This window comes from Sorex araneus, chromosome 4 (genome assembly GCF_027595985.1).
Source record: "Sorex araneus isolate mSorAra2 chromosome 4, mSorAra2.pri, whole genome shotgun sequence".
In the NCBI taxonomy this organism is placed as follows: Eukaryota; Metazoa; Chordata; class Mammalia; order Eulipotyphla; family Soricidae; genus Sorex; species Sorex araneus.
This window is the reverse complement of record NC_073305.1, coordinates 206,353,583-206,373,601: the sequence shown is the minus strand read 5'-3', so window position 1 is coordinate 206,373,601 and position 20,019 is coordinate 206,353,583. Positions and strand designations below refer to the sequence as shown.

At 51.7% G+C, this 20,019-nt stretch overlaps 1 protein-coding gene across 3 annotated transcripts in view; it reads right to left on the bottom strand.

The window, feature by feature from the left end:
* The window catches only part of XPO6 (exportin 6), a 108,340-nt gene that overhangs the window by 3,242 nt on the left and 85,079 nt on the right, over window positions 1–20,019 (bottom strand). For all 3 annotated transcript variants that reach the window (XM_055135173.1, XM_055135172.1, XM_055135171.1), the window contains 9 exons: window positions 16,934–17,093; window positions 15,807–15,899; window positions 12,440–12,584; window positions 9,925–10,071; window positions 8,890–9,079; window positions 4,364–4,519; window positions 3,318–3,432; window positions 2,602–2,773; window positions 1,335–1,496 (listed from right to left, as the gene is read on the bottom strand). In XM_055135173.1, the coding sequence (XP_054991148.1) occupies window positions 1,335–1,496; window positions 2,602–2,773; window positions 3,318–3,432; window positions 4,364–4,519; window positions 8,890–9,079; window positions 9,925–10,071; window positions 12,440–12,584; window positions 15,807–15,899; window positions 16,934–17,093 (1,340 nt within the window). The remainder of the gene's footprint in view (window positions 1–1,334; window positions 1,497–2,601; window positions 2,774–3,317; window positions 3,433–4,363; window positions 4,520–8,889; window positions 9,080–9,924; window positions 10,072–12,439; window positions 12,585–15,806; window positions 15,900–16,933; window positions 17,094–20,019) is intronic.

Sequence of the window (20,019 nt, the reverse complement as noted above, 5' to 3'; positions counted from 1 at the left end):
ACTGCCTTCTCTGTCCCTCGAGTTGTGCCTGTGCGGGAGTGGAATGGAGTGGGTGGGGCAGCCCCTGGTTGGCGGGAGAGGGTGCGGCCCTTAAGGCCCGTGCCCACGCACCACTCACCACATGGGTCAGCGGCCTTGCGCCCAGCTTGGGGCAATTATGAGAAAAGCCCAGACACACTGTGTAGCAATGGTGGGAATTCATGTTTTCATGCTCTGAAATAACATACGGGTGGGCCAAACCCAGGCCCCTAACACTGGGGTGCGGGTGTGCAGGGCAGAGGCTGCGGAGAGCGGTGGGCAGGCTGTCCAGGGGCGCTGCCCGGGGAGCATGTGCGTGCCTGTGGGGGGCCTGAGCGTGTCGGCAGAGCGAGACTCTGACTTCAGACCCGGCTGAGAGCAGAGTGCTGGGTGCTGGGTGGCTGACCCAGGACCTTCCTTGACACTGGGTGCTTCTTCCTCATCTCACAGAGAAAGCAAAGCCCTGACGCCAGCTCTGGCCGAACCTGCACAGGAGGCCCTGAGTGCAGCCCCCACCCCCCTCCCGGGTGGTGCCGTCTGCACCCGATCCCCTGCATGGAAAGGCGGGCCGTGAGCGGGCGGAGGCCCGAGGCTTGATCCAACAGGTGCCTAGATGGGGGATGTGTGAATTCTTCACCTTTTGCCGCTACCAAAACTAAATAAAGAGCAAGGATGGACAGTTGTTTCTTAAGAGAAACACCATAAGGACAAGGGAGGGAGAGGCCTGAGAGTGCCACAAACCAGCCAGGCCTACTGGGGCTCTCCCGGCCGCTGGGGGCAGTGCCCACGACCAGGGCCGTGCTTCTGCCCCCATGAGGAATCTCAATTGGTTTTGGAAAAGTTCCCCGGGGCAGTGGGATTAGGAGGTGAAATCCTATTGTAAGCAACTTTGTAAATCACAGCATCTACAATTAAAATTTTTTTATATAGCCAACGATAAATAAAATAGAAAACGCTCCTCAGCATGGAGCTAAAGCAGCATCAGAGTCCAGCAGCATGGGCCCCTCGTGGTGCTTGTGCGTCCCGGTAGCATGGGCCAGCCCCGCACGCACCACACAACAGTGCGAGCACCACCACGGGGAGAGTCAGGCAGGCTTCTGGGTAAGGCTGGCCCCAGGCGGATCATGACCCCTCACAGTGCACACGGGAAACAGGCAGCACCACATTCCCCTCGCCGACGAGGACGGCCTGAGCGTCACGGCCAGAACCACCAGACTGCACACGCAGCCCGCATGGAAGCAAACCCCAGGGGTGTGCAGCATGAGACCAGTTGACCCCAGGGTGGCATGGCTGCCTCCCCTGAGACTCCCTGTTACCTGCATGATGGCACTGAACTGAGGCTCGTTCTCCATCTGCTCCTCGGCGATCCCCCTCTGGACACTGGCCAGCACGGTGGACTTGAAGAAGTACCTCCAATTGTGATGGAGGGTCCGGAAAAGGAGCTCAAAGAGTTCCGCCTTCACATCCGGGGAGGGGCGCTGTGGAGACACACGCGGGACTCGCACCTGCCCCTCCCTGAGGCAGAAGCCTGGGAGCCGCTTTCGGCAGGAAGCGAGGCCCAAGGCCCACAGCAGCCAGCGACGGGCGATGCCTCGGGTGGTGCCACGGGGGCCTCTTCCTGAGGGAAGCACCGACTGACAAGCTGGGGGAGAGGCCCCCTAAGACAGAACAGTGTTCTGTCCCCACAGCAGCTGACACCTGGGGACCTCATTTTCCTGCAGCCTCTGATGCTGCAGACAAAGGAGGCTGCGGGCCGACGGCAGCAGCGCCTCAGAGCCCCAGGGAAGCAAGCGCTGAGCAGCGTGAAAGGAGCTGCGGGACAGGGAGGTGGCGGAGACGGGCGGCTGCGCCACAGCTCGTGAGCTAAATAGTCTCCAAGGCGCTGGGGGCACAGAACACACGACTCCTGCAGAATTCAAAGTGACAAGGCCCAGTCCACGAGACGCAGCCCTCAGAGTGAAGCAGGGACCCAGGGCGCAGGAGTCTTCAGGGCCCGTGTGTCGACTGACCATGCTCACTGCAGCTGCCGTTAGGGCAGTCTGCGTCGAAGTTATGCACACAATTTTCTAAGTGAAACTGTCACATAAAATTTAAGCTAAATCTATACTCATTCTGGAAGATAACACTACCTGATCTCTAAGAAAACAACTTGTCCTGTAACAAAGAATGCCCGGAATGGATCCAGGGACGTGCCCGACCGCCCTGAGCATGACCATTCTCCACAGGAAAGTCATCCGTTAGCATTACTTTCGTAACAGGTTACTTTCTGTAAGCCACACATTCACCAAAAGTCACAAATTATTTTCCAAGACAAGCTTGATCTTACCGATCAAGTGTGTGACAAGGAACCTGCAATGAACCCTAGCAGACCAATTACAATCAACTCCACCAACACAGAAAGACTGTACCAGCCTGAAGGTACAAATATGTATTCTACAAGAAAGGCAACTAGCTAGCTTCAAGACACCAATGGTGCACTCAGATCTAGGGGTCCGGTTCCATGGCAGAGCACCCACGTCACACAGCTGAGACTCTGGGTTTGAACCCCCCAGAAACAGTGCCTTTCCCTGCAGACCCCCCTACCTCAGCAATGATGGGGTACACCTGCTCCATGCACAGGGCAATGATGCTGGGGAGGAAGGGCTTGAAGGCCTGGCCGGGCTCCTGAACCACCACCTGCAGGATCTTCAGGAACTTCTCGACCACCCGGCACCCCGTGCTGCCCTCGTGGAGAATGCTCTCTGCCAACTGTTCCCTGTACACGGGAGAAAACACAGAACAGGCAAGGAAATGTCTCTCTGGGACGAGGGAAAAAGCTAACACTGGGCTGGAGCAATAGCACCGCGGGTAGGGCATTTGCCTTGCATGCGGCCGACTGGGGTTCAATACCCAGCATCCCACATGGTCCCCCGAGCACCACCAGGAGCGACTCCTGAGTGCTTGAGCCAGCAGTAACCCCTGAGCATCACTGGGTGTGACCCAAAAAGCAAAAAAGAAAAAAAAAAAAGCTAACACAGGGCCAGAGCACTAGCACAGCAGGTAAGGCACTTGTCTTGCACACAGCCGAGCCAGGTCTGACCCCAGGCAACACGGAAGGTCCCCTTGGCACAGCCAAGAGTGACATCCGAGTACAGAGCCAGGAGTAAGCCCTGAGTACTGCCGGATGTGGCCCCAAAACAACAACAAAGAGCTAACACAGGAGCAAGTGAAGCCGTGCTCGCTCCAGCAGCACAAATTGAGCACTGGAGTGACACAGGGACAAGGGGCTGAAGTCCTGGCTCGGCGCAGGTCCGAGTTACCTGGTGAACATACTGAGGAAAGTCTGGATGATCTGTTCGGTGAAAGGCACGCCCATCTGCACTCTCAGGCCTCGGAACAGAGTGAGGAAGAAGCTCAGCATCTCATCGGTCACATCTAGAGGAAGGACAAGCAAGCGGTCAGGACCCGCAGGTGTTGCGGAACGGAACCCTCCGCCCTCTGCCCTTCTCTGCGGCTGCACGGTCACCACTCTGGAAGGCCGCAAGCTGGGAGAAATCCCCCGCCACCAGAGTCCATGACAGGAAGTGGGAGATGGCTAAGGGCGTGCTGAGGACACAGCTCGAGGACAAGAGGCCTCTGTCTGCTGCTCTCTAGAGGGAGCGAAGGCCATCCTGAAGGCCCCTCGCTGCCCAGTGTCCGGGATGCAGCTGTCCTCACTGCAGATGGGTCAACCCCGTGCTCTCATACTCGAGTCAATGTCAGATTGTGTCTGTAGCCAACACTACCTGCCGCAGAGTCCGAGGCTAAGTGGCTAAAGTGGATGGGAACAGGGCGCTTGCGGCCACACGGACCCCTTCGATCAACGGATCAACCGCAGAACAATGCCAGTTACCTTGAGTGCCACTCCACAACGGACCTAAACAATCCTACCACACAGCATGTTCTGCAGACAACAGGCTACCTGGTAACAAGTCCCAGCCATTTCTCTCAGAAGACAAGCCTACGACAAATGCTCTCAGGGAATCCGGCGAGTTCATCTGCAGAGCCGGAGAGCGCGCCCTCTATCAGGGCTGGGGACGAGGGTGGCCCCTGGCTGGCTGTGACGCGGGGCCCACCTTGCGTCACTGACACATGCATGGGAAACGGGCGGAGGAAAGGTTCCTCCCCAGGTAATGCTGTTTCTCTTGCCCAGTTACGTCCCTCAGCGAGAGGGCAAAGCGAGGCCAAAGGCCTTCAGTGACTCACATGTGACATGCCGGGGGGCTGCAGTACAGTCACAGTGCCCCCTAACACACAGGCCTTGCCTTTGTCAGTGCCGCACAGCAACTCAGTGAGCACTGCAGGCTGAGCAGTGCCAGGCTCCTACCTGACTGATGAATGAAAGCCGGAAAGAGGGCCAGCGAGACCTGGACGCACTCCTGCAGCGACTGGTAGCAGATCTGCCGCGACTTGGTGGACTCCCCAGAGATATTCTCCACGATATCTTCTAAGACACTAAGTGTCTGGTGGATAATCACTTTAGCTGCGAATCAACATTAAGTCACATGAGATGACTTGTTTGAGGACAGAGCACAGGAAAGGGAGTCTCGAGGAGACGACGAAACTTTACACAGATATACAGAAGAAAATCACACGGAAATCTCACTCAAGGGAAACGGACACTCTTGACTGGGTTCCAACCTCTTGCCTTATCTTTCTCTTCCTTTTTATCTCCCCGTATTACTATCAAGAATCCAATTACCTGCCTGCCCATCCAACGTCTTGCTTTCATTTTAGCTCTCTCTACCAGAACCAAGAAAGAAGGCTGGGCTGGGTGCTACGATGGTTGAGGACCATGAGCTGAATGCCCCAGGCCACAGCCCCAGGCACGAGCCCCATGTCCACCTCCAGAATCGCCTCTCCTGCCTCCCACAGCGCGTGTGCACAGGACCAACTGCCTGACGCGTGCATGGCCTGTCGGGCCTGCGGCTGGACAGTACAGGACGTGCCCTCAGCACCTACTATGCTTTGTGCCATCGATGCTGGGCTCACTGAGGACTCAATGCAGCGCATCAAACAAGCAGAGGCTCAGAGGACAAAGCAGGGCCTGGCCCTTTACCACATGTACCAGGGACAGTCCGTGCTGCCCCACCTGCCACCTCCTTCCCAAATCACCTGGAGGGCTCAGAAGCATCTAGCAGAGGGCCTGGACACAGCAGGTCCAAGGGAGGAAAGCCGTCCCCACTCCCCAGGCACTCTCCTTCCAGCTCCCCACCGGCCAGTGTTCCCTGGAGCTGGCACAAGAAGCCTTGCTTCGGCGTGGACGCAATCAGGAGATTCCGTCCCCCTGGAATGCGGCCGGCCAGCCCACCTCACCATGCTCGGAGGCCAGAGGACGGAAGAAGCTAGTGCCCTACTGAGGCCCATTCATGGAGACACTGGAGAGTCTGAGAAAGGCACAGCAGACAGCACAGGGCCATCGCCCGAGTCTGGAGACTGCACTCAGGACAGGTGACTCACCCCAACACCCAGGGCACGGGCAGAGCAGCTCCGGGAGGACAGGCTGAACACTGCCCGCGGACCAGAGGAAACGGCAACAATCGGCCTTTACGTACAATACACCCAAGAGGAAAGCTGAGTGACCACCACGGCCAACAGGAGACAAGATGGGGAGATGCCGGGTATTTCCACACAGGATGTCATAAACCATTAAAGACAAGGTGACGTGAAGAGCACCGGGTCTCAGTCATTCAGACCCACGTCTGGCCCAACCTTGGGATTATGATCGCAGCAGTGCTCAGGGGACCGAGGGCCCATTTTGGCCCACCAGCATGGCAGTTTCGTGTGAGAGCCGTAGGATGTGAAGCTGCTGGGGCTCCAAGTGCTGGGGGCTCCCAGACCACCCCCACAGTACACGGGGCCACCGGGCTACACTACCCCACTGGTGTTTGGCGGACATGGTAGCATGGACATGAACCAGCATTTGCTACATGCAGGGCATGTACCATACCCCTGTGCCACCTCTCCAGCCCCAATGTCCTGACCTCGAGGTGGGGCATGGGGGTGGCTTTAGAGGCTCCCAAACATCTGTCCTGGCGCTCGGGAGGACCAGGCCCCACCAGCAGCTCTCAGCCAACTGAGCCCAGTGGTCCGATGCAAGGGCCCAAGGGTGCGATGCTGCTCGAGCCCCGCGCTGCCAGTGACACCCAGGGGCTCAGGGGCCTTCAGGGCTGTACCCAGCGCAGGTCAGGGGGCCATGGAATCCCAGGAGCTAAAGTTGGGTGGAGCACAGGCCAGGCACACCCCCTAATCACTGTGCTATCTCCCAGCTCCTTTAAAAAGCAGAAGGATATTGTGGTAACAACTCACGAATACATGATTGCTATTTATATGCTATCGGATATCACTTGTACATGTTAGTGGTGTAATGAGTCAATGTTGACAACCTTCCTTCTAGGATTCAAAGGAAACAGAAGTAACAGCCGAGCCTGCCGAGGCACTCAGTCGCTCAATTCCTTTTGCTTTGTGTATGTTTTCTCTTCCTTTGTTGCTTTAATTGGGGGGAGGGGCGGGAGTTGGGCCATACCTGGTGGTTCTCAGGGGTTACTCCTGGCAGAGCTCGGGACCCATCTGGGATACCGGGGACTGAACCCAGATGAGCTGTGTGCAAGCAACTGCCCCACCGCTGAGCTATTGTTCCAGCCCTTCTTTCTTTGAATTCTGTTATTTTGTAGGGTTGGAACTTCTTTAAAACAAAGTGTGGGTTGGAAAGCTTTGCAAGCCTTCGCTTCAGCACTTGCCGGGTGAGCGTGAGAAGCCACACCTCACAAGGTTCCGGACGTTAAGGGAAGGCCGTCTTGGCCCAGGTGACCGGGCTGGTGACCAAGGCAACTGGGAGACCACCAGTGCTTGCAGCCACTGTTTCCAGGACACGGCGCCAACACTTCCAGCGCTGTGCAAGGTCAGCGTGGCCACATCAGAGCTACTCAACGGAATGAGTGAGAGGACAAGGGTCACATGGAAACACAAGGAAACGGAGTCTGGGGCTTGCCTGGGGCAAGCAGGGTTTTTACAACTCCCTTGACCTAGAGTATGTGTAAGACAAATTTTCACTCTTCATGAAGCCACTAAATTGGGGATTGTTAGCTGTCACACAGCATTAGTCACAAACTTAGCCCATACAAACTAATACAATTACATGTAAGATAACCCGGAAGAGATCGTTAAGCTTTATAGACAGCTACTGTGGAATCAAGTTTATACATAATCCCTGGGCATGTTCATCTCCTCATACCTTAGTTTCCTCAAAGATAAAAATAGGAAAAGTAACAGTATTAAGGAATGAATTACTAAATGTTAAATGCTTAGAATGAGACTCAGACATGAACACCACACTTGAAGATTGATGCTGGTCTAGTCAGGGACTTGGTGATGGATGTGAAGTCACAAAAACAATCATCTAGGACACAGTATGCCCTGAATAAGTCAGTCACTCTAATAAAACAGACAACTATGTCACATGGGAGAAGGGAGAATCTATGTTAAAACAGGAGATGGGAGAAACAGTAGTTGTAGGTTATTTTCTAAAATACCAAATCTGGTGAGATTCAAGTTTCTTTTTTCCTAATAAACTTCTTTTCAACCACAAACATGTTCCTAAGCTCTTAAAAAGACTATCAAATATTTATACCAGGCACCTTACAGAGCTTTATTGCTGACATTCTACAAATTACCCAATAATGTACATTAATTTATTGTGATACAGACTGTATCTTAAACTTATCTTTGTAATAGATTATTTCAATAAAATTTGTCAAAGAAATCTCATCTCTTCTCACTGAACTGGGAAGAGAATATTGAGTTTTCAACTAGCTTTTTCCCTTCATCTTTAGTAGAAAAGTCAAACTTGAAGAGCCGCTTGTGAAGGTATCATGCTCTTTCAAATCCTCTGAAATTTATGTATTCAGAGGAAAGTTTTAAAAAGTTTAACTTTTGGGCCAGAGAGATAGTACAGTCCCTTGCCTTTTAGCAGGCCTGGGTTTGATCCCTGGCACTGCATATGACCCCAGAACCTTGCCAGGAGTAAGCTGGGTGTTACCCAAAACAAAAAATAAGAAAGCTGGGCTGGAGAATAGCACAGCGGGTAGGGCGTTTGCCTTGCATGCGGCCGACCCGGGTTCGATTCCCAGCATCCCATATGGTCCCCTGAGCACTGCCAGGTGGTAATTCCTGAGTGCAGAGCCAGGAGTAACCCTTGTGTGCATCACCGGGTGTGACCCAAAAAAGCAAAAAAAAAAAAAAAAAAAAGAAAGCTTTGCCTTTTGTTTTTTGGCGTGCTGGGGATCAAACCCAGAGTCTCATGTACACAAGGCAAATGTAATACTGGCTCCCAAATGCTTTTAAAACATTATTCATAAATTCATTTTCCCACTGTGTAGAAGGGTGAGCTGCTCTGGGCGTTTCTAATCACTGCAGTTTTTTAACTGTAAGGAGGCACCATCAGTTGTGCCATCATGGGACTTTTTTTTTCCTTTTTTTTTTTTTGCTTGCTCTTTGGGTCACACCCAGCAATGCAAAGGGGTTACTCCTGGCTCTGCACTCAGGGGACCATATGGGAGGCTGGGATTCAAACCCAGGTTGGCCGCGTGCAAGGCCAACGCCCTACCCACTGTGCTATCGCTCCAGCCCCTCTGAGTTTTTTTCTTATTCGGGCACTCAAGAAACGGGTGCAACTGACATGTCCCCAGAGTTCCATCCATAAACACACGATTCTGACTTCTGCTGAGCAGCTGAGCGACGATGGGGTGAACTCAACCCCAAAGCCTCAGGTGCCACTCTCATGTGCTGACAAGGAAGAAGCACATCTGCCTGTCCTCCTGCTTCACTGGGCTGTCCCTGCCGTGGGTCACTTACTGTCATCCAGGGGCGGCTTCCTGTGGGAGGGGACGGCATTGGGCTTCAGGTTTCGGTAGTCTCGGGAGAGTGCGGAGATGAGGCTGGCGTGGTTGATGGAGCGCACCGGCCACTGCTGCTCGTTCTCTGGGAGGTTTGGCCACGGGAGGAGCAGGATGTTGGAGAGTGCTCTGCACACCAGCACCTGCGCCTGCAGAGAGCCCAAGGCATCCATGAGCAGGTCGGGGCAGCGCCGCACGGCCAGGCCGAGCTCAAGCCCCCCTGCGCCTGAGAAGGCAGAAGTGAAGCAACGGCCCCCAAAGTGGGACTGGCACAGCCCCTGGCCAGCTTCATCAACTGCTCCAGGTGCTGTCACCCCCACCCCCAATCTGGCACTTGAAACCAATGCAGGAGAAACCATACCGCAGACAATGAACTGAACGAGTCCCTTGGCTCCTGACCCCGCTCAGGAACCCCCCTCCTCCCCGCCACCCCTCGGAACAGGGCCCCTCAGGCCAGAGCTATTAACAGTACAGGAGAGGGCACCTGCCTCGTATGTGGCCAACCCGGGCTCAATCTTCACCATCCCACCTGGTCTCCCGAGCACCACCAGGAGTAATTCCTGAATGCAGCAGGAGTCAGCTCTGAGCATCTTTGGGTGTGGCCCCCAAACCAATACCAGCAAGACAAAGAACGGGGTGCTCAGAGGATCTCTTAAGATCAATCAATGTGCCCTTGGGGCTGGGCCAGAAGCCACAGAATTCATCTTAGAAACTGCCCTGACTCTCATCTGATCCAGTCCCTTTGGGCTGAGCACCTAGCCTGACTGTCCTAGCAGAATCCTGCTGTCCAGAGCACCTCGTCCTAAAACCAACAATCCACAGCAAAGCAGACTTCCCGGAGTAACACGAGGATTCTCACCACGGCTTTCAGAGCGGCAGCACCTGCAAGCAGCCAGGGAGGCCTGGGGGCTGCTGGGCTGGAAGCTCCGTGAGCACAAGGGGGCCAGACTCTTCCTCTGCGGCCCCGAGGGCCCCAGGGAGTCCTGGTGCTCACCTTATCGACAAGTCGCTGGGCGGAGGCATCAGTGATTCGATTGAATACTTTCTGCACTGCAGGGATACTGATCAGAAAGACAGGCCGCACGGTGGTGGCCAGAGAGACCAGGAGGTGACATGCAGACAGCAGCAACTTGTCTTGAACCTGGAGAGAGAAAGGGACATGTCAGCTCATGACAGCCCCGCCAGGACAGGTGTGAGAACTTCTCTAAGCTGAAGACGGCTGCCAAAAGGTACCGCCTTGGCTCATCTCAGAGGCATCTTCCACAGTGAGTCCTGGCAACCAGACACCTGCCTCTCTGCCACGGGCCACCGCTCTGGCTTTGGCCAGAACCGCCAGGTCCGCTTCACCATGCTCAGCCACCGACCTCTCTGAACCAGGCCCTTCACAGTCTTGTCAGTCACAGGTAAACCAGCCCAACAACTTGGGATCACTCATCCCACTCCCCTTCTTGCAACCAAGTCAAGACTGGCCCCGCAGGAAGCGCAGCACGCCTTCAAGAGCTGGGCTCCCCGGCACAGTGCTCATGACGGAGAGCAGAGGAAGACTCTCCCAAACTTACAGCCCGGTTAAGGCTTTACCAGAACACAAAAGCACCAATTCAGAGAGCTTCATGTTCCTCGCAGCATCATTCACAAAAGCAAAGAGTTGGAAACCACCAAGTGCGTCCCGAAAGATAAGTGGGTAAGAGGCTGCAGTACAGATACTCAATGGAACACTACTCAGCTACAAGAAAGGATGACATTCTCCACTGGCAACAACTGAAACGGTCACACTTAGTGAAACAAGTCAGGAAGACAAACACTGCTCATCCGGGCACACGAAACAAACACAACCGATGGACGAAAAACAAGCCTCTGGACTAGTTCGAGCAGATCAGTGGTTAGCAGAAAGGGAGGGGAAGGTGGCTGGCTGATGATGGTGAAGGTGGGACTATACTCCTAGTGGGAAACAGTGTAATACATAGATATTAACTAATGACAATACAGATCTGAAACCTGTATGTTACAGTCCAATACACTTCCATTTTAAAGGTATTTTTCTTAAATCTAGGTTTTAAAAAAATTTTCTCCTTTAGACAGGATGAAACACTCGTGGCCCCAACACTGGTCTGAGTTAGGGGGCAAAGCATACCAGAGACTCAGGGATCTCAGAGATCTCAGAGTTAAGGGGATAATATTCTAATTTGCAAGAACCACAAACCCTAACTAATTTTTAAATCTATAATAATCCCACTTAATCTAAGAAAATTTCTTAAAAGGCTAAAGTTGCATGAATTTAAGAATTAGCAGTGATTACTTTTTACCAAATGGAGGCAACTTAAAATTTCAACAACAGCTAAAAAAATTATAAAGCATCCCTCCCAGCCCAATTGGGTATTGTAACTCCTTTACAATTATTAAGGACAAAAAAAAAATTTACAAAAAAATACAGTTTTACAAGTAATGGTAGAGAAAGCTAGGTATGACTGAAACTATGAAAAAAATTACATGCTCTAATACTTTTAATGATGTTCTTGGAGAACAGTTAGTAGACATCACATTTTACAGAGCTATGACCTTCAACCGAACAATTCCACATCTAAGGATAAATCCTACTAAGATATACATATAAGGACTGGGTTTCCATCAGTAAGAAAAATGTACCTCCACTACAAGACAGCACTGAGCAATTCCAAAAACTGAAATTGCTCTACACATTTAAAGTCTCCCAGGCATACAACTAAGCAAAAGGGAGCCAAGGAGATAGCAGAGGATAGGGCGTTTGTCTCGCCTGCAGCTGACCCAGGCTCAATCCCTGGCACCATAAATGGTCCCCTGAGCACTGCCAGGAATGAACCCCAAGTGTAGAGCCAGGGGGAAGCGCTAAGCACAACCTAGTGTGACAGTCCCACCATCTCTCCTCTCCCAAAAAGCCAAGGGGCCAGCCATCTACTAACTAACTCTTGTGAAAAATCAAAAGTCTGAAAGACATGCAACAAACTGTTGACAATTACCTATCTTGGAAAGAAAGGAAAATGCTGAGGAAGGAAATGAAGAGTACTGTAACTCTGCAGCCTCCAAGTCTGGACAATCTTTTATTGGACTCCAAAATAATCAAGTGTTCATGTGGGATTATAAATAAAATTATGTGGCTTAGAGGTAAAGCACAAGTCTTAAATGCATGAGACCGGGGCTCAATCTCAACACAATACATCAATAGTTACATTTAAATTTAGGTGTACTACAGCAAAAGAGGAACATGAATTGGCAAGAGTTCCTTGTACCACAGTGGTTAAGAATTACATGTCTACAGGGAGACGGTTCATGTGGTATAAGTGCACTGCTCTGAGTTTGATCCCCAGCACGCCTAGTCTCTAGAACACTGGGTCCTAAACACCACCGACAGGGTCCAAAGGTCAGAAACAACACAAAGAGAATGGTGGGCCTAATGTTATGCTATGCAGTTATTATACAACACAGGGGCAGAAAGACAGAGCCAGGTAAAAGTTTAGGCTTCATTCTTTCAGGACCTTGGTGCTGATCAGAGGTGTAACGGCGTCCAAGGTCGTGGAGATGAGAGTGACGAACTGCTGCGTGTTCTGTCGGTGGGCTTCGCTGCAGTACTGTGCCAGCCAGTGGGAATACGCCTGCAGAGCAGCCAGCGACTGAGCATGCCTGCGAGAAGAAAAGATGGTGTGACTCTTGAGGGGAAGGTCAACCCAGCTCACTTCCACAGGAAGCAACGACGGCATCCACCGTGCGTACTGTTCCAGGAGACATGCCACAGTGTGGACCTCGTTCATCTTGATCAGAAGGGCCTGAAAACGCACCCCCTAAATATTGTCACCACGGCTTAGAGCACGGAAAGCTGAGGGTAAGTGTTCATCAGAGCTTACTCTTTCTGTGGAAGATAGTAAATAACAACAATCTAAAAACCTAAGTGATAATGTGTTGATTTTGCAGATCAGTAAAAACTTCACATATACTATAGTTGCAGAAAAGGGTTCAGCTCTGTGAAAAGAATCTCAAATTTGGGGCTGGAGAGATCATACAGTGGTTAAGGCACTTGCCTTGCACAAAAGTGACCCAGGTTTGATCTCCAGAACATATCCAGGAGTGACCCTTTAGTACAAACCAAGAGAAAGTCCTGAGTACCATCAGGTGTGGCCCCCAAACCAATAAAACATACAAAATCTTAAATTTAAGTGCCCATCACACTATAAGTTACATGGCTGGAAGATAAAGCTTGATGTGGCAAATACTGAACATGGCTTCTACCCACCTTGTATTGTATTTTATGTATACATATATATGAGACAATTTTCAGCATAAATAATGCATTCCATCCTAGATAAGTTATCTTGAAGCAAAGTGAGTCACTTGTCTCACAGTTTTCAAACCTAACTACCCTAAGAATAGTCACCTGACTGCACAAACACCTGGGTGCTCCAGCACTCCGTGAGCATCCCACCTACATCACGGCTACCTTCATGACCGAAAACTGATTATTTTTCTACTTTTTCCTTGTCTGTTCCTTAGCATCCTGCTGTTTAAGACTTTCCCTTCTTCCCTATCATTTTGGAAGTCATTATGAACACAGATTCTTCACTTTCAATATTGCAATTCATTTTCCCCCTTCATTCTTTTTTTTTTTAATAAAAATTTTATTTTATTAAATCACCGTGTGGAAGATTACAATGCTTTCAGGCTTCCCCCTTCATTCTTGATGGCCTGAACTGCTGAGTTGTTGTCGTTGTTGTTTTGCTTTTGGGGTCACACCCAGTGATGCTCAGGGGTTACTCCTTGCTCTACACTCAGAAGTCACTCCTGGTGGTATTCCAGGGACCATATGGGATGCCGGGGATTGAACCCGGGTGGGCTGCATGCAAGGGGAAAGCCCAGCCCACTGTACTATTATTGCTCTATACCCAGTGGCCAAACTGTTGAGCTTGACCAAGGAAACAGGCCGTCAAGCTAGTCAGAGTTCTTTCCATATGTCTGCAATATTCCTGAGCAAGAAGTTCTACAGAATTGATCACCCTGCCGCCAAATTAGAGAACTTCTATAAGGAGCTATGTTCCTTGTTGGGAGAGTATCTTTGGGAAGCCAGGAGAGTACTGCAACTCCTTCGAAGGCCTTTTGGAGAACTGAGCTAGGCAGATGTCACTTTAAAGGCAAACCCAAGGGTTGGACATTCGCACTGCAGGCTGCCAAACCAGGTTTGATCCCTGACATCCCGCATGGTCTCCTGAGCACCGCCAGGAGTAACTCTCGAGTGCAGAGCCAAGAGTAACCTCTGGGCATCACCGAGTGTGCCCCCGCTCCAAAAACAGAATAAAAAAAATAAGCCGAGCACTGACAATTATTGTACAAACTGACCCAGGAGCCTCCAAAGAGGAGCGAGAGGAAGGACATGCCAGGCCAATGCGGCATTCCTGCTGAAATGTCAGCCTCAGCCTGGTACAGGAGAAAACAAGCTGACAAACCTAGTTAAACTCTTCTAAGGAGGAATCTGGGTCATCCAAAGGCGTGTCTATTTGTCTCCCCCTCCACCCCAGCTTTCATGAAAAATGTTCAATGTTGAAAATATATTGTGGTCACTTACCCAGGAAACATATGCTAAGAAATGTGTAAGTAAAGGGACAAGCTGTATACCGTCCATTCAGACAGTTCACCAAAGGAAAAGAAAAACTGAATGCATACCTGCATATAAGGTGAGAAAAAAACACAAGAAACTAAATCAAATGTGGCAAATACACACATTTGTGTGAGAGATATCACCCTATATGGTCCCCAGAGCCTGCCAGGAGTGATCCCTGACCGTAGAGCGGGGTACACTCTGAGCACAGCAGGTGGGACCCAAAAACAAAAACAAAAACAAAAACAAACAAAAAATTTCAACTATCAAAAGGGGACCTTCGGCTGAGAGCAGGGATTTCCAAATTTCTGCAATTATGTGCGAGGTATATTGTTACACACAAATGAGCATCTCAGTAGCTTGCTTTCTTTAGATTCTCAAGAAGGGAGTTACACAGATAAATAATTTAAGCCACATAGCCCAAGTGATGCGTTTAACAGTCAAAGATGCTCTGGAACAGGGATTCACAACCTTCCTACGCGCGTCAGGATCACCGTGGTGGACCTGTGGTTTCCAACCGCTGCTCCAGAACAGCTCAGCAAGATTTTTCTACAAGAACTAGACTGTTAACTATCTCAGGCTTTGCAATCCATACACTCTGTCACGGTCACTCGACCTTACCACTGGGATATAAACTCGGCCTCAGACAAGAGGTGGATAAATGGGCCTGCCAATGGGCCCAGCCTGGCACAGGAGGGTGCTGGGCGGCCAGCCCCTGCGGAAGCCTCCTGAGCAGGCAGGCTCAGGACAGGGCCCTGTCTCCAGGCTCCCTTCCCCGGGTCACTCTCCTGCTCCTTTCCCAGTGTCTACAGTTGGTGCCGTGTGGTCCCCCAGTACCTGCGTTTCACAATCCACTACAGTTCTGACTTCATGGCATGTACCTGAGCCTATGCCATCAGACTCCCCTGGCCGGGGAGGCGGCTCCACACAGCAGTCCCGACACACACCCCCAGCCTCACTCCCACCCACAAGCACCCCAGCACAACTTCCCAGCACGTGACTTTACGACACTTTTGCATCTCCATCTGTGTGTTCTTCCTCCCGGAACTGTATCTCCACAGTCTCTCTGTGACTAGCTCTCATCAAGTGACCCCAGCTACCCCTGCCCCAAAACCAAGAATCCACCTTTCTCCTCACTTTAGAGTTCGGAGATTTCCGCCTCCTCACGCAGTCACCACTACTCATTTTTACCCATGAAACCACCAGGGGCTTCAGAATAAGGTGTTTCCTGCAACACCGTCACCCAACTCCGTACTTACACATCAATGAGATCAGGCTTCAGTACTGACGGCACAGCCGTTTCAATGTTGTACAGTTTTATCTGAGATCCATACAGAGTGACTTTAACCAACCTGTTGGCAAAGAAGCATGTTAAAAAAATTCTGGGGCTGATGGGGCCAGAGTGATAGTACAGCAGGTAGGACATTTGCCTTGCCAACCTGGGTTGATTCCTGGCATCCCCCTAGGGTTCCCTAGCATCATCAAGAATGATTCCTGGGCCAGAGCGATAGCACAGGGGGTAGGGCGTTTGCCTTGCACAATCCCCAGCATTCCATATGGTCCCCCAAGCACCACCAGGAGTAATTCCTGAGTGCAGAGTAACCCCCTGAGCATCACCAGGTGTGACCCAAAAAGCAAAAAAAAAAAAAAAAAAAAAAAAGAAAGAAAGAAAAGAAACAAGAATATTCCCAGAGCACAGAGACAAAAGTAAGCCCTGAGCACTGGTGGATGCCTCCTCCCTCAAAAAAAAAATCTACAGTAAGGTTAAGGTAGTATTTCATATCCATCAAGATGTCTGCCGTAAGAAAACATAGTGGGTAAGAATGTAGAAAAAACAGAACATAAAATGGTACTGAAAAATGACACTGAAAACAATAATGAAAAAAATTACAAACAAAATTACCATTTAATCAAGAATTCTAGGGGACAAAGTAATAGTACAGCAGGTAGGGCATTTGCTTTGCATGTGGTTGACCCAGGTTTGATCCCTGAGACCCCATCCTGAATCTGCCAGGAGTGATGCCTGGTCACAGAATCAGGAGTAATTACCCCTGGGCACCAAGTATGGTGCACCCACCCCCAAACAAAAATTAATTTTGCTTTTGAATATAAATGCAAAACAATTAGAAATAGGATGTCGAGGAGGTACCAGTATATCCACCAGCATAGCAGAACTATTTATAATGGCTAAAACAAGGAAGCAACCCATATGCCCATCAGTGAATGGAAGGACGAGTGAGTCAAATGTTTTTATATACATGCAATGAATACTGTCCGGCCTTTAAGAGAGGAAGGATGTCTAGAGCTGCGAGACAGTACAGTGGTTGGAGCAGAAGCTCGAGCAGCAGGCCCCCCGGCCCAGGAAGGAGCCACCATGCCTACCGACCTCTCCACCACCGTGAGGGCATCGTTGAAGCGCGCAGCAAACACGTCTCCGATGAAGTACTCGGCCAGCCGGCCCACGGCCTGCAGCAGGGAGCTCAGATCTCTCAGGGAGCAGTGCAACCTCCGGCAGTCGTTCTCTGCGGTGATGTTCAACCTGTGGCCTGCAACACGACACTTCCGGTCATCACAGGAGGAAACACGCGGTGGCGAGCACTCCAGGAGGCCAGCTGCACTCTGCAGCCCAGCCACATGACATTTTCAAGAAAATCAAGCCGGAAACTCTCAGTGCCAAGCAGGGCAAGTGGGCTGGGGTGTGTGGGCAGGAAGCAGGCACCAGTCTAACTACTCCTGACCCTGCGGGCCTGGACTCTCCCCACGCCAGGGAGGATGACTGGCCCCGTGGGACCGCTTTTCTGGGCACACGGTGTCCTCGGCTAGGCCTATGGGACTTGCCTTCTGCACACGGCCCTGTCACAGGACGGAATCACGGCAGGGCGGCAAGGCAGCACCCACCCTGCTCCACGCATGGTGCTCTGGCACTCTGCCCACAGTCTGAAATCAAGGCAGACAACAGGGACTCAGGAGACACAGCTGGGGCACAGCCCAGTCACAGAACTTGCTGGTTCTGTGACTCAGTGAAGCTGTTAATAAGTGTAAAGAATTAGATTAGCTTTTGTTTCAAACTCTCTTCCTAGGCTTTCTCAGCTTAATTATTTACAAAGAATTAATTGCATATAGCTGGGTGTTTTCTTTGGGGGGGCGGCACAGAGGGGGCCCACACCTGGTAATGCTCAGGGGTTACTCCTGGTTCTGCACTCAGGAATCACTTCTGGCAATGCTTGGGGAACAATATGGGGTACCAGGGATCAAACCTAGGTTGGCCACTTGCAAGGCATTCGCCTTACCCACTGTAGTATCTCTCCAGGCCCCTACTTTTTTTTTTTTTTTAAATTGTATATAAGCAAAAGCTAAAAAGGACTGCAGTGCTTAAGGGACTGCTTAAATCTAGGTTTTATCCAATCTATGAACACAACTTTTTGAAGTAAATATAATTACATAAAATAGCAGCTTCCAGTAACATTTTTGGGGTGTGTGTGTGTGTTTAGGGGGAGCAGGGAGGCGCGCCACTTTTGGACCACACCCAGTGATGCTCAGGGCTTACTCTGGCTCTGAGCTCAGGGATCACTACGAGTGGTGCTCAGAGGACCATATGGACTACTGGGGTTTGAACCCAGTTCAGCTGCGTGCAAGGAAAATGCCCTACCCACTGCACTGTTTCTCTGGCCCCACTCCCAGTAACTTCTTCAGATGTTGACTCTATTCAATTTGCTTCTCTCTTGGAAGTCTCACCAAAATTCTCCTTGGATGTATGAGGCCCAGGATTGGGTCCTGGGTACCGCATGCACGTTACCACGATTGCCAGGCACAGAACTCCCCCACCCCCCGCCCCCAGAAACAACAACGATGACAGCCACAGAAACACCAATCAACAAGCACTGCTGAGTCTGAGGAGTGCACCAGGGCTAACAGGTCCAATGGGAGTTGAGAAGTGGGGGGCGTCAGGCAAAAATCACTGCCAGCAGGCCCCGCCCCCTGCCCCCGCCAGCCCACCCCTGCCTGCTTCTCTATTACCTCAGACCTTATCAGGAGGACAGCGCACATGCCCTCCTTCCACACACTCAAGCATCTTCCTGGATCCCAGATCTAAGCACAATACTGCTTAGGCCTCGCCGTCAATGGTGCGAACGCCTCCTGTCCTCTGCCCCTAACTCAGTGGGGAGAGGCGTCACTCGCCACCCACCCTGGGTCTCTCGTGACAGCCTCCTCCTTGCGCTCTGCTTATCTCTCCTCCCCTAGCCTGCCTCGGCACAGACTCCCCGTGCCCTCCTCCGTGCCCCCCTCCCACGCCCTGTCTCCCCTCTACCCTCAGGGGACACAGCTCCCTCCCCTCCACACGGAGACCACTCACAATCCTCCACCCTCTCTTCAACGGCTCTGGGCCTCAGGCTCTGGGCTCAGTGCTCCTTGGAACCAGCCAATGACCATGCATGTGCGGCTGAGCAGGAGCAGGTGTCCCAGGGGGCTGGTGTTCCTTACCCCGCCCTTGGGAGTGTTCGTTTCTATCTTTAAAGGTGAATACGAAACCCCTGTGGCGGGGAAGCAAGCCAATGTGGGCAGCTAGGAAGAAGTGGCGGAGGCAGCGGCAGGTTTTGTGTCATAGGCCTGATGTCCATGTCAGGATGCCAGGATGAGGTCCTGGGAGAGCCAGGAGACGACAGGAGTCTGGAAAGACACTACGACCAGGGCACGGTGACCGTGGGGCACATTCCCAGAAGCAGGAGAAACGGGAAAGGTAACGAGCGGTGAGCCGGTGCCTAAGGCGGCTGGGCGGTGCCAGGAGCAGGCCTCAAGGACTGCAGCAGCCCGGAATAGCATTAGGACCCAGCCACGGCTCCGCACATGTGAGAGGAAGTGCCTCCTCCCCAGCTAGCGTGCCACCATTCCCCAACTTTGTCCTTGTGGTGCCAGGCACCAGACCAGGGACCAAAGCCAGGCGCAGGCCTGAGCCCCACCTCCGAGCTGCACCACTGGCCCTTCCATGGAGCGGACTCCCCAGGGTCAGGTTCTAAAACTCAGTCCTTTGCATGTTAACCAGGTTTTAGGGCTTGGTAGTGAAATAAACCCCAAAGAAAATTTACATCCTAGGGGCTGGAGCAATAGCACAGTGGTTAGGGTGTTTGCCTTACACATGGCCGACCCAGGTTCGATTCCCAGAATCCCACAGGGTTCCCTGAGCACCACCAGGAGTAATTCCTGAGTGCAGAGCCAGGTGTGACCCAAAAAGAAAAATAAAAAAATTATATCCTAGAAACTGTGAAGCCAGCCTAGACCCCAGGAGAGGCTTGAGGCAGCTAGACAGACCCTCCCGCCCCCTGTGCACCCCCGTCTTTATCTTCCATCCCTTCCCCCACCCAGCACTCTCTCCCCAACACTCCTCAGCATTTTCATTATTCTTGTACCAGTGTCTGCAGTGTGTCTAAGGCCCAGATTCTTGATATTTTGAGCGCAGAACAAAGTTCTGTGTTT